Genomic DNA, 14,582 nt, shown 5'->3' with positions numbered 1-14,582 from the left:
CTTTTAGTCGAGACGGGGTTTCACCATGTTAGCCAGGATGGTCTCGATCTCCTGACCTCGTGATCCACCCGCCTCGGCCTCCCAAAGTGCTGGGATTACAGGCTTGAGCCACCGCGCCCGGCCTCCTCTTTAATTTTCAAGTCAAGAAAATCTTAAAAAGATTAAAAAGCATAATGTGATGCTTCTTTCTTGCCCCCAGAGACTGAGACCTTCCCCAAATACATAAATTAATGAATAGAACATCTCAAAATGGATTTATTTTTCTCTGAAATCATTTACCCTTTAACACACATTTGTTAGACTTCAAGTATTCTGGTTGTTTGCAAAATCTCAATGATAAAACAATTCTTTAAGTATATATTACAAAGGGGCAAAAAATAAAATATTCCATGTTTAAGGAAAAGTTACTTAAAATTCTATTTTGAAACCTTAGATTAAGTAATATGGAATCCAACCTTCAAACTAAAGCATTTGTTTAGGGAAATAATTATCTAAAGAACAATATAGTCATAGTAGGAATCATTAAATTATATTGAGAGAATATAAAAACTATAGGGAAAATACTTACAATAAAGAAAAGATGTAATATGATATAAAATGTTAAAACAAAAACAAAACAATGCAAAAGGAGATGAAAACAAAACAAAGCAAGACTGGAAAGAAATGTACTAAAAGATTCATAACGGTTGCACTTAGGTAGGGAAGCCATAAAGACTGTTCCTAACTAAGCTACTGAATTTTCCAAGACACCTTTATTAAGAGAGCATTATAATTTTAAAAGAAAAACATTTTAAAGAGAAAAACAATTTTAACACATTCCCAGTTATTTAAATATCTGATATCTATGTGAGTCTTCAAAAATCTACCTTATCTTAGTAAATATGCAAAATACATTATATCCTAACTTCTTGACCATCAACTCCATTTCTTTGACATATTTCTTTTTGAAATGTGATATGGTTTGGCCGTGTCATCCAAATCTCAACTTGCATTGTAACTCCCAGAATTCCCATGGTTTTGTGGGAGGGACTTGGTGGGAGATAACTGAATCATGGGGGCAGTTTCCCCGATACTGTTCTTGTGGTAGGGAATAGGTCTCATGAGATCTGATGGTTTTATAGGGGGAAACTCCCTTTACTTGGCTCTCATTTGCTTTTCTTGTCTGCTGCCATGTGAGATGTGCCTTTCACCTCCTGCCATGATTGTGAGGCCTCCCCAGTCACAAAGAACTGTAAGTTCATTAAACCTTTTTCTTTTGTATATTGCCCAGTCTCAGGTATGTCTTTATCAGGAGCATGAGAACGGACTAATACAAAATGCAACAGTCTTTAAACTAAATGATTACAGGGAAAAATGATACATATTTTAAAGTAGAAAACTACTCTTCCACAGAGCAAAAGCATTAGTCAAAATATAGTTTGCCTGTATCTTTTTCTTACCCCACTTTCTCTTGGTGAAATAGGCATCAGCATTAGGGTCATTAAAGTGTCTGCTCATCATAGTTTCTCCTCCAGCATGGAAATCATATGCAAACACAAGAGCTTAAAATAAAACACAAACACTCATTACTGAAAGCTGGCTTCAAATAATGAAGCTCACTAGCAAAAAGACAAATTACAAGTTACTCACAGGGCTCGGCAAATGCTTTAGTGGTGAATACTTCGCGCAAAGTTACGATATTTGAGTGTTGAATTTTCTTCCACATGTCGACCAACACCATGCACTTTGTGTTAACAAGACGAAAACCTGAAAGACAATTTTTCTACTACAGTAAACTCTAATTGACGTCTCCTTCATATTCTATCAGAAATGGAAAGAAAATGCCATATTATACATTGCTCATGAGGTACTAATTTCCAAATAAAAAATTTCCATTCATATGTTAAATAATATATTCAAGAAGGTTTGAATAATCTTAGCCCCAATGATATGATTATAAAAGAAGATAACTGATCTTCCTTACCATGTATCCTCCGAAGGCAATATGGCAGATCATCTTTGCTATTTACAGCTTTGTAGCAAGATGTAATATACCCAAAATTACTTGATTTCTGTATCCGGTTGGGAGGTGGCAGTGGTTCTAGAGGAAATAGGCTATGGTAGCTGTCAACCTCTGTAGGAACTGCTAGAGTAATTCATAAGAAGACTTGAAAATACAGACATTCATAAATCTTTCTCAAAAATATAGAAGAAATCATATTTACTATAAACGCCTTGTATATCACAATGTGCTCTTGTATTATAGAATAAACATAACAATTCCATAAGACAAACTAGCTTCAGTATCAATAAAAATAGGCATTATAATATGACAAAATAACCAAAGAACAACTAAAGTTCATGCATTCAAAAACATTTCCTTTTATAGCACAATACAAATTTGTTTCTCAGAAATAATTTTTATAAACAATTTGAGTTATCACTTAGAGATAAATTTTTCTAGAACAAACATGTTATCAGGTTTATAATCAAAACGACATGTATTTTTTAATGATTCAAATACAATCATGTTTTCCAATTGAACACCAACTTATACTTTTCACTTTGTTAACTGTCTTGAATGACTTCGGAATGCTCACAATATTTTAAGTGAACGGAAGATAACCCAACATGTAGTACAGCCATAGTAAACTAACTAGAAGAAAATATAGCAGATGGCAACAATGGTAACCTTTTAAAGGGAGGACTATTATTCTTTTCTTTACATTATTTGGTATTTGCCAAATGTTTTATAATATACATGTGTAACACTATTTTTAAAACATGGTATTATGTCTGTTAAAAAAAAAACCTACAAACAAAAACAACTGATAATTTTTGACCTCTGACTGGTAAGAAACACAGATGAAACCCTATTAAGAAAACTAATTCCTAGGGGGCGGAGCAAGATGGCCGAATAGGAACAGCTCCAGTCTCCAACTCCCAGCGCCAGCGACACAGAAGACCGGTGATTTCTGCATTTTCAACTGAGGTACTGGGTTCATCTCACTGGGGAGTGCCGGACGATCGGTGCTGGTCAGCTGCTGCAGCCCGACCAGCGAGAGCTGAAGCAGGGCGAGGCATCGCCTCACCTGGGAAGCGCAAGGGGGAAGGGAATCCCTTTTCCTAGACAGGGGAACTGAGACACACAACACCTGGAAAATCGGGTAACTCCCACCCCAATATTGCGCTTTAAGCAAACAGGCACACCAGGAGATCATATCCCACACCTGGCCGGGAGGGTCCCACGCCCACGGAGCCTCCCTCATTGCTAGCACAGCAGTCTGTGATCTACCGGCAAGGCAGCAGCGAGGCTGGGGGAGGGGCGCCCGCCATTGCTGAGGCTTAAGTAGGTAAACAAAGCTGCTGGGAAGCTCCAATTGGGTGGAGCTCACAGCAGCTCAAGGAAACCTGCCTGTCTCTGTAGACTCCACCTCTGGGGACAGGGCACAGCTACACAACAACAACAACAACAACAAAAAAGCAGCAGAAAGCTCTGCAGACGCAAACGACTCTGTCTGACAGCTTTGAAGAGAGCAGTGGATCTCCCAACACGGAGGTTGAGATCTGAGAAGGGACAGACTGCCTGCTCAAGTGGGTCCCTGACCCCTGAGTAGCCTAACTGGGAGACATCCCCCACTAGGGGCAGTTTGACACCCCACACCTCACAGGGTGGAGTACACCCCTGAGAGGAAGCTTCCAAAGCAAGAATCAGACAGGTACACTCGCTGTTCAGAAATATTCTATCTTCTGCAGCCTCTGCTGCTGATACCCAGGCAAACAGGGTCTGGAGTGGACCTCAAGCAATCTCCAACAGACCTACAGCTGAGGGTCCTGACTGTTAGAAGGAAAACTATCAAACAGGAAGGACACCTACACCAAAACCCCATCAGTACATCACCATCATCAAAGACCAAAGGCAGATAAAACCACAAAGATGGGGAAAAAGCAGGGCAGAAAAGCTGGAAATTCAAAAAATAAGAGCACATCTCCCCCGGCAAAAGAGCGCAGCTCATCGCCAGCAACGGATCAAAGCTGGACGGAGAATGACTTTGACGAGATGAGAGAAGAAGGCTTCAGTCCATCAAATTTCTCAGAGCTAAAGGAGGAATTACGTACCCAGCGCAAAGAAACTAAAAATCTTGAAAAAAAAGTGGAAGAATTGACGGCTAGAGTAATTAATGCAGAGAAGGTCATAAACGAAATGAAAGAGATGAAAACCATGACACGAGAAATACGTGACAAATGCACAAGCTTCAGTAACCGACTCGATCAACTGGAAGAAAGAGTATCAGCGACTGAGGATCAAATGAATGAAATGAAGCGAGAAGAGAAACCAAAAGAAAAAAGAAGAAAAAGAAATGAACAAAGCCTGCAAGAAGTATGGGATTATGTAAAAAGACCAAATCTACGTCTGATTGGGGTGCCTGAAAGTGAGGGGGAAAATGGAACCAACTTGGAAAACACTCTTCAGGATATCATCCAGGAGAACTTCCCCAACCTAGTAGGGCAGGCCAACATTCAAATCCAGGAAATACAGAGAACGCCACAAAGATACTCCTCGAGAAGAGCAACTCCAAGACACATAATTGCCAGATTCACCAAAGTTGAAATGAAGGAAAAAATCTTAAGGGCAGCCAGAGAGAAAGGTCGGGTTACCCACAAAGGGAAGCCCATCAGACTCACAGCAGATCTCTCGGCAGAAACTCTACAAGCCAGAAGAGAGTGGGGGCCAATATTCAACATTCTTAAAGAAAAGAATTTTAAACCCAGAATTTCATATCCAGCCAAACTAAGTTTCATAAGTGAAGGAGAAATAAAATCCTTTACAGATAAGCAAATGCTTAGAGATTTTGTCACCACTAGGCCTGCCTTACAAGAGACCCTGAAGGAAGCACTCAACATGGAAAGGAACAACCGGTACCAGCCATTGCAAAAACATGCCAAAATGTAAAGACCATCGAGGCTAGGAAGAAACTGCATCAACTAACGAGCAAAATAACCAGTTAATATCATAATGGCAGGAGCAAGTTCACACATAACAATCTTAACCTTAAATGTAAATGGACTAAATGCTCCAATGAAAAGACACAGACTGGCAAACTGGAAAAAGAGTCAAGACCCATCAGTCTGCTGTATTCAGGAGACCCACCTCACATGCAGAGACATACATAGGCTCAAAATAAAGGGATGGAGGAAGATTTACCAAGCAAATGGAGAACAAAAAAAAGCGGGGGTTGCAATCCTAGTCTCTGATAAAACAGACTTTAAACCATCAAAGATCAAAAGAGACAAAGAAGGCCATTACATAATGGTAAAGGGATCAATTAAACAGGAAGAGCTAACTATCCTAAATATATATGCACCCAATACAGGAGCACCCAGATTCATAAAGCAAGTCCTTAGAGACTTACAAAGAGACTTAGACTCCCATACAATAATAATGGGAGACTTCAACACTCCACTGTCAACATTAGACAGATCAACAAGACAGAAAGTTAACAAGGATATCCAGGAATTGAACTCATCTCTGCACCAAGCAGACCTAATAGACATCTATAGAACTCTCCACCCCAAATCAACAGAATATACATTCTTCTCAGCACCACATCGTACTTACTCCAAAATTGACCATATAATTGGAAGTAAAGCACTCCTCAGCAAATGTACAAGAACAGAAATTATAACAAACTGTCTCTCAGACCACAGTGCAATCAAACTAGAACTCAGGACTAAGAAACTCAATCAAAACCGCTCAACTACATGGAAACTGAACAATCTGCTCCTGAATGACTACTGGGTACATAACGAAATGAAGGCAGAAATAAAGATGTTCTTTGAAGCCAATGAGAACAAAGATACAACATACCAGAATCTCTGGGACACATTTAAAGCAGTGTGTAGAGGGAAATTTATAGCACTAAATGCCCACAAGAGAAAGCAGGAAAGATCAAAAATTGACACTCTAACATCGCAATTAAAAGAACTAGAGAAGCAAGAGCAAACACATTCGAAAGCTAGCAGAAGGCAAGAAATAACTAAGATCAGAGCAGAACTGAAGGAGATAGAGACACAAAAAACCCTCCAAAAAATCAATGAATCCAGGAGTTGGTTTTTTGAAAAGATCAACAAAATTGACAGACCACTAGCAAGACTAATAAAGAAGAAAAGAGAGAAGAATCAAATCGACGCAATTAAAAATGATAAAGGGGATATCACCACCGACCCCACAGAAATACAAACTACCATCAGAGAATACTATAAACACCTCTACGCAAATAAACTGGAAAACCTAGAAGAAATGGATAATTTCCTGGACACTTACACTCTTCCAAGACTAAACCAGGAAGAAGTTGAATCCCTGAATAGACCAATAGTAGGCTCTGAAATTGAGGCAATAATTAATAGCCTACCAACCAAAAAAAGTCCAGGACCAGATGGATTCACAGCTGAATTCTACCAGAGGTATAAGGAGGAGTTGGTACCATTCCTTCTGAAACTATTCCAATCAATAGAAAAAGAGGGAATCCTCCCTAACTCATTTTATGAGGCCAACATCATCCTGATACCAAAGCCTGGCAGAGACACAACAAAAAAAGAGAATTTTAGACCAATATCCCTGATGAACATCGATGCAAAAATCCTCAATAAAATACTGGCAAACCGGATTCAACAACACATCAAAAAGCTTATCCACCATGATCAAGTGGGCTTCATCCCTGGGATGCAAGGCTGGTTCAACATTCGCAAATCAATAAACATAATCCAGCATATAAACAGAACCAAAGACAAGAACCACATGATTATCTCAATAGATGCAGAAAAGGCTTTTGACAAAATTCAACAGCCCTTCATGCTAAAAACGCTCAATAAATTCGGTATTGATGGAACGTACCTCAAAATAATAAGAGCTATTTATGACAAACCCACAGCCAATATCATACTGAATGGGCAAAAACTGGAAAAATTCCCTTTGAAAACTGGCACAAGACAGGGATGCCCTCTCTCACCACTCCTATTCAACATAGTGTTGGAAGTTCTGGCTAGGGCAATTAGGCAAGAGAAAGAAATCAGGGGTATTCAGTTAGGAAAAGAAGAAGTCAAATTGTCCCTGTTTGCAGATGACATGATTGTATATTTAGAAAACCCCATTGTCTCAGCCCAAAATCTCCTTAAGCTGATAAGCAACTTCAGCAAAGTCTCAGGATACAAAATTAATGTGCAAAAATCACAAGCATTCTTATACACCAATAACAGACAAACACAGAGCCAAATCATGAATGAACTTCCATTCACAATTGCTTCAAAGAGAATAAAATACCTAGGAATCCAACTTACAAGGGATGTAAAGGACCTCTTCAAGGAGAACTACAAACCACTGCTCAGTGAAATAAAAGAGGACACAAACAAATGGAAGAACATACCATGCTCATGGATAGGAAGAATCAATATCGTGAAAATGGCCATACTGCCCAAGGTAATTTATAGATTCAATGCCATCCCCATCAAGCTACCAATGAGTTTCTTCACAGAATTGGAAAAAACTGCTTTAAAGTTCATATGGAACCAAAAAAGAGCCCGCATCTCCAAGACAATCCTAAGTCAAAAGAACAAAGCTGGAGGCATCACGCTACCTGACTTCAAACTATACTACAAGGCTACAGTAACCAAAACAGCATGGTACTGGTACCAAAACAGAGATATAGACCAATGGAACAGAACAGAGTCCTCAGAAATAATACCACACATCTACAGCCATCTGATCTTTGACAAACCTGAGAGAAACAAGAAATGGGGAAAGGATTCCCTATTTAATAAATGGTGCTGGGAAAATTGGCTAGCCATAAGTAGAAAGCTGAAACTGGATCCTTTCCTTACTCCTTATACGAAAATTAATTCAAGATGGATTAGAGACTTAAATGTTAGACCTAATACCATAAAAATCCTAGAGGAAAACCTAGGTAGTACCATTCAGGACATAGGCATGGGCAAAGACTTCATGTCTAAAACACCAAAAGCAACAGCAGCAAAAGCTAAAATTGACAAATGGGATCTAATTAAACTAAAGAGCTTCTGCACAGCAAAAGAAACTACCATCAGAGTGAACAGGCAACCTACAGAATGGGAGAAAATTTTTGCAATCTACTCATCTGACAAAGGGCTAATATCCAGAACCTACAAAGAACTCCAACAAATTTACAAGAAAAAAACAAACAACCCCATCAAAAAGTGGGCAAAGGATATGAACAGACATTTCTCAAAAGAAGACATTCATACAGCCAACAGACATATGAAAAAATGCTCATCATCACTGGCCATCAGAGAAATGCAAATCAAAACCACAATGAGATACCATCTCACACCAGTTAGAATGGCGATCATTAAAAAGTCAGGAAACAACAGGTGCTGGAGAGGATGTGGAGAAATAGGAACACTTTTACACTGTTGGTGGGATTGTAAACTAGTTCAACCATTATGGAAAACAGTATGGCGATTCCTCAAGGATCTAGAACTAGATGTACCATATGACCCAGCCATCCCATTACTGGGTATATACCCAAAGGATTATAAATTATGCTGCTATAAAGACACATGCACACGTATGTTTATTGCGGCACTATTCACAATAGCAAAGACTTGGAATCAACCCAAATGTCCATCAGTGACAGATTGGATTAAGAAAATGTGGCACATATACACCATGGAATACTATGCAGCCATAAAAAAGGATGAGTTTGCGTCCTTTGTAGGGACATGGATGCAGCTGGAAACCATCATTCTTAGCAAACTATCACAAGAACAGAAAACCAAACACCGCATGTTCTCACTCATAGGTGGGAACTGAACAATGAGATCACTTGGACTCAGGAAGGGGAACATCACACACCGGGGCCTATCATGGGGAGGGGGGAGGGGGGAGGGATTGCATTGGGAGTTATACCTGATGTAAATGACGAGTTGATGGGTGCAGTAGACCAACATGGCACAAGTATACATATGTAACAAACCTGCACGTTATGCACATGTACCCTACAACTTAAAGTATAATAATAATAAATAAATTAAATAAAAAAAAGAAAAAAAAAAAAAAAAAAAAACTAATTCCAGAAGACAGGCTCAAAATGATCCTTCCTCTGCATTTGCCAAATACTTTATGCTCATTATTTCTTAGTTCTCACAACAATCCCATGAGGTATAATTCCCTATTTCATAAATAAAGATAATAAGGATTGCATAGCTGAGAGAGAAAGGTAGGATGCAAACCCAGGACTTTTTGATTCTATAGTCATAATCTCTACATGGCATTTGGGCCATAATGAAAAACAAATGTAGAATGATTAAAATGTCATCAAGTGGCATGTTCTACTTAAATAAAGGCAGTATACTGCCATGTGTCATGGCATGTGACTACAGTCCTAGCTACTTGGGAGGCTGAGGCAGCAGAATCACTTGAACCCAGGAGTTGAATTCAGCCTGGGCAACATTTAAGACCTTATCTCTTAAATAAATAAATAAATAAATAAATAAATAAATAAAATAAAAGCAATATAATGGAAGAATACACACAAGTGAATACAGTTGTAACATTTACTTTTGTGCATTTACCTAGTTTGTATTTGAATGAACACTATGTCCATAAGGAAGTCAGATGATAAATTTTGCTTTCCAACTATTTCATTTATTAAGGAGCACTTAATACAGGATTAATTTCAAATTAGTAAAATATACTGAGCACCTACTATGTACTAATGAACCTAAACTAAAGAAATATACGTTCTTACCCTCAAGAGGCCTAGAGAAAAATAAAGAACACAGATTTATATAAAACATGTAAGAGGTAAAGTCCCCATTTAAGAAGTACAATTCGCAGTAACACTGGTTCTCAAACGTCAGCACCTGTCACAATCACCTAAAGCCTTGTTAAAATATAGTTTGCTGGGCCCCAATCCCTGAGTTTCTGATACAATCTGAAGTGGGATCCAAGAACTTACAATTCTAACAAGTTCCTAAAAGTCAATGAAAATGAGGCCTCTGGTTAAGGAATCATACTTTGAGAGCTAATACACTATGAAAATACAAAGAACAGAGCAATTCCCAAGGATATTAGGCACTCATTTGCTATAGGGTTGCTAGTAAATTATTACAACTTACAAATCAATGGTGTTTAACTGATATCCCTTGGAAAGCAATTTGGTTCTATGTACTAAACTTTAAAACCACTTCTACTTTACATTTTTCTTTCTGTCTTTTTTTTGTAGACAGAGTCTCACTCCGTCACTCAGGATGGAGCGCAGTGGCACAATCTCACTGCAACCTCCACCTCCCGGATTCAAGCGAGTCTTGTGCCTCAGCCTCCTGAGTAGCTGGAATTACAGGTGGGCGCCATCACACGTGGCTAATTTTTGTATTTTTAGTACAAATGGGGTTTTACCATGTTCGCCAAGCTGGTCTCAAACTTCTGACCTCAAGTGACCCACTCACCTTGGCCTCCCAAAGTGCTGGGATTACAGGTGTCAGTCACTGCGCCCGGAGCTGTTTTCTTTTTTATATATTTGTAAAAGAGCATCAGTTGATCAATTATGTACATTTTTTATGCTTAAAAGTAGAAATAATTATAAAAGTATTTCTGAATTATACTGAATCTATATATACATCAGTTTAGAAATATTTGAAGTATTTCTTCTAAGGAAAAAAATATTTCCTACAGAAGAAAAAAATTAAGTAGATGAATATGTTCCTGCACTGTAATTCATGATGCCAAAAACTATATGATCAAGTGTCAAACGGTTGAACTATAATGTAAACAAATGTTAAGCATGAAGGGATAGAAACATAGGGCGGTGTTTGTTTGAAAACGTCTTAAGTTGAAAATTGTGTGCGTACTGATGAATGATGTAAAGTACTCATGGATAGCGGAAAGAGAATGTGACAAAAAAATTTTAAATATTTTATCATCACTGCAAATGCAGATAAAATTAGTTTTTATTTTTTAAAGTATTTTAAAAGTAGATAAAATACATTCATTTATATTTTACAATAGGAGTTTTAGAGTTCTGTTTTAGACATATAAGTTCTTAATTTATTTGAAGTTGACTTTTTAATGTGGCTTGAGATAATCACCCAATTTTATCTTGTCAATATAGAAAACCATTTTTTGTGGTCAAGCACAGTGGCTCATGCCTGTAATCCCAGCACTCTCAGGAGGCTGAGGCAGGTAGAGCACTTGCGTCCAGAAGTTCAAGACCAGCCTGGGCAACATGGTGAGACCCTCTCTACAAAATATACAAAAATTAGCCAAGTGTGGTGGTGTACACCTGTAGCCCCAGCTACTTGGGAGGCTGAGGTGGGGGAATGCTGAAGCCCAGGAGTCAGAGGTTGCAGTGAGCTGCGATCACACCACTGTACTCCAGCCTGGGTGACAGAGCAAGATGCTGCCTCAATCAAAGTTTATTTTTTTAATTAAAAAACCAAAAACCATTTTTCCAATGCTTTCTTTTCCCCATTGATTTGCCACCTTTATCACAGAACGTGTCTGGGCTCTCTGTAATCTGTTCCATTAATCTGTCTAACCCTGTGTCATCATCACGTTTTAGTTACTGTAGACTCAAATCAAACCTCTCCTTCCCTAATACACAAACAAATTCTTCATCTGAACATAAATAACAACCATACTCTTCAAAGCACCTTGGATGGTCTTGGCCCTTTATTCTTTGATACATTTTATCATACTTCATGAAAAGATTTGACTGGAAGTTATGCTTTGACTGGAATTCTACTGGATCTATATGTCAGTTTAGAAAAATTGACATCTTACTTGTTCTGTCTTCCTAATCATGAGTAATCTCTACTAATCTACAGAATTTCACTTTACATTATTTAATACTTCTTAATGAATAAATCTCCCCTGCTGAAATCTTACCTATCTTTTGTTGTATTTATTCCTACATACTGATATTGCATTTTTAAACAGCATTTGCTTTTAATTATATTTTGAAGTTAACTGGGTACTGGCCTACAGAAATGCAACTGATGTATTAATCTTATATCCAGCCATTTTCTACAGTTTGTTATTTCAAATAATGTCTAATCTGCAGTCACATGATTTATAGATGGCAGTTCTATTTTCTCCTTTCCAGTCTTTGTGCCTTCCATTTTTTTTCTTTTTAAACTTTTGCAAAACCTGGCTAAAGCCTCAAATACAATATTAAACAGTTAAGAAAAATTCCAAGATGAATATTTCAAAGGTTATGACAAGTAAGTTCCTTCCCACCTTACCTGGAAAGATCCATCTTAAGAAATAACAGCCATATTTCTTTTAATTCTTTAGCAATCAAGAGACAACACACACTAGACTATGCTGAATTCCTGATTACAACCAGGCATTTTGAGATTATCTTTATGGCAAATGTGTTCCTACTGTATTATTTATGAAATTTTACTAAATTACATCATATTTCATTTATACAGAGTAAGCTAAGGAAAGATATTTTAATATGCTTTAAGAAATATCGTGGTACAGTCTGAAAAACTTTGGTTTAAGTCTGGAATCAGTCAGTTATTTACCAGCCATTGGTTCTAAAGGTAAGTTACTTAACCTGCCAACTTCAGTATTCCTCATATGTAAAGTGGAAATAATATGTCACAGGATGTTTGTGAGGCATAAAGTAAGACATGTAAAGTATTTAATTAGTATACTGTCTGGCACACAGTAGTCTCACAAATGGTACTAATAATTACCGTCCTCTCCTGCTTAAGAACCCATGCTTTATTAAGTTTCAGGAGATAAAAATATTCTAGTGCACAGTAAATCACCATGAATTCTAAAACTATATACGCTTTTTATGAACATACGTAAAATTAACAGAAATAAACTAGATGATCAGTAGTATCTTGGGGCTGTTCTTTCTTTTTTTTTTTTTTTGAGACAGGGTCTCACTCTGTCACCCAGGCTGGAGTGCAGTGGGACGATTATAGCCAGCTCACTGCAGTCTTGACCTTGAGGGCTCAAGTGATCCTCCTGCCTCAGTCTCTCCTGAGTGGCTGGGACTACAAATGTGCACAACCACGCCTAGCTCATTTATTTTTTGTAGAGACATGTTCCCACTATTTTGCTCAGGCTAGTCTCAAACTTCTGGGCTCAAGCAATCCTTCCGCCTCAGCCTCCCAAACTGCTGGGATTACAGGTATAAGCCACCACGCCCAGCCTGGAACTCTTCTTAGTAATGCATAAAACATGTACTACCACATAAGAATTATAACAGCCTTTAAAGAGAGGAAGGATCAACTTGCATTTTACCTGGCATATCTGCTTGATCAATCTGAGCCATTGTTATTAAATGTCTGTTGATCAGCTCCTATGAAACAGAAATAAGTATATTTCTATTTAAACACAGATTCTGAACCCTGGATTTCCTATTATAATTAAATAACCTAAATATTAATATTTTTGGCATGTGCACTTTTTAAATATTAAAATCATGAAACAACATTTCTAAACATGGTAAAATGTCTGAACTCCAGGCCCAGATAGACTTAGACTTGCCCATAATTAAGACTGAGTTTAAGTAGCTGTGCCACTTACACACAGGTAGCTGGGCTACCCAAAACACATGACTAACACTGTGGCTGAAAATTCAAGGTCTACTAGTAAGCTGGTAATAATTAATTTAAAAAGCACTATACTGGTAGAACTCACTTCTATGAAACAAAAATATTTCTGAGAATCTGAGTGTAAAGTGAAATTCTACATATCAAATAACTAGTTGTTTATCAAAAATTAAACAAAACACTTTTGTAAAACATTCTTTTAAAAAAATATTGAGCTCTCTTAAAAGTTATTTCCTGGGCCAAACTACTTATTTTTAACCTACACCTATTAGAAGAATACTGTTAGAAACCATTGAAATTATTTATATACTTCAAAGAGCCTTTTCAATAGAAATAAAATGAAGTACAGAAGAGCAAACCATTTAAATAGCTATTCTACGTTTTATATCCTAACACAAAATTTATTTGAAATTTTTTTAAAAGACAGGTTTCCTTAAACACACTAATTAAAACTTATAAATTCGATGTGCTTTACTACAGCATATTTGATTAAATAATATGATTTGAAAAGAGCTCTGTTCTTTCCCCTGTTCACTAAAGCACAGGAGACATTAAGTATTCTTACTACGAATTCTGAAAGCATACCTGTCGGAGTTCATCGGCCATGAAGAAGGAAGGTGCATTTGCTTTCGGCTGCATATAAGCAACGTGAGGTGCAGTCGGAGGATAAATATGATAGTTTGGAAACACCTAAAAAGGTAGGAAGGGGGTAAATATAATCACTATTTTTCTTTCTTTTTTTCAGACAGTGTCTTGCTCTGTCGCCCAGGCTGGAGTGCAGTGGCGCAATCTCGGCTCACTACAACCTCCGCCTCCCGGGTTCAAGTGATTCTCCTGCCTCAGCCTCACGAGTAGCTGGGATTACAGGCACCTGCCATCATGCCCAGCTAATTTTTCTATTTTTGTAGAGACAAGGTTTCACCACATTGGCCAGGCTGATCTTGAACTCCTGACCTCAGGTGATCCACCTGCCTCGGCCTCCCAAAGTGCTGGGA

General features: G+C 37.8%; 1 protein-coding gene across 1 annotated transcript in view; it reads right to left on the bottom strand.

Moving 5' to 3' along the window:
- PAN3 (poly(A) specific ribonuclease subunit PAN3) overlaps positions 1-14,582 on the bottom strand; it is a 162,058-nt gene that overhangs the window by 26,667 nt on the left and 120,809 nt on the right. The window contains exons 8-12 of the mRNA XM_025364660.1: positions 14,173-14,277; positions 13,277-13,334; positions 1,964-2,125; positions 1,630-1,746; positions 1,440-1,541 (exon numbers count right to left, since the gene is read on the bottom strand). Coding sequence (XP_025220445.1) covers positions 1,440-1,541; positions 1,630-1,746; positions 1,964-2,125; positions 13,277-13,334; positions 14,173-14,277 — 544 coding nt within the window. The remainder of the gene's footprint in view (positions 1-1,439; positions 1,542-1,629; positions 1,747-1,963; positions 2,126-13,276; positions 13,335-14,172; positions 14,278-14,582) is intronic.

This window comes from Theropithecus gelada, chromosome 17, assembly GCF_003255815.1.
Source record: "Theropithecus gelada isolate Dixy chromosome 17, Tgel_1.0, whole genome shotgun sequence".
NCBI lineage: Eukaryota > Metazoa > Chordata > Mammalia > Primates > Cercopithecidae > Theropithecus > Theropithecus gelada.
The sequence above is the reverse complement of the archived record's forward strand: the minus strand, read 5'-3'. Positions and strand labels throughout refer to the sequence as shown.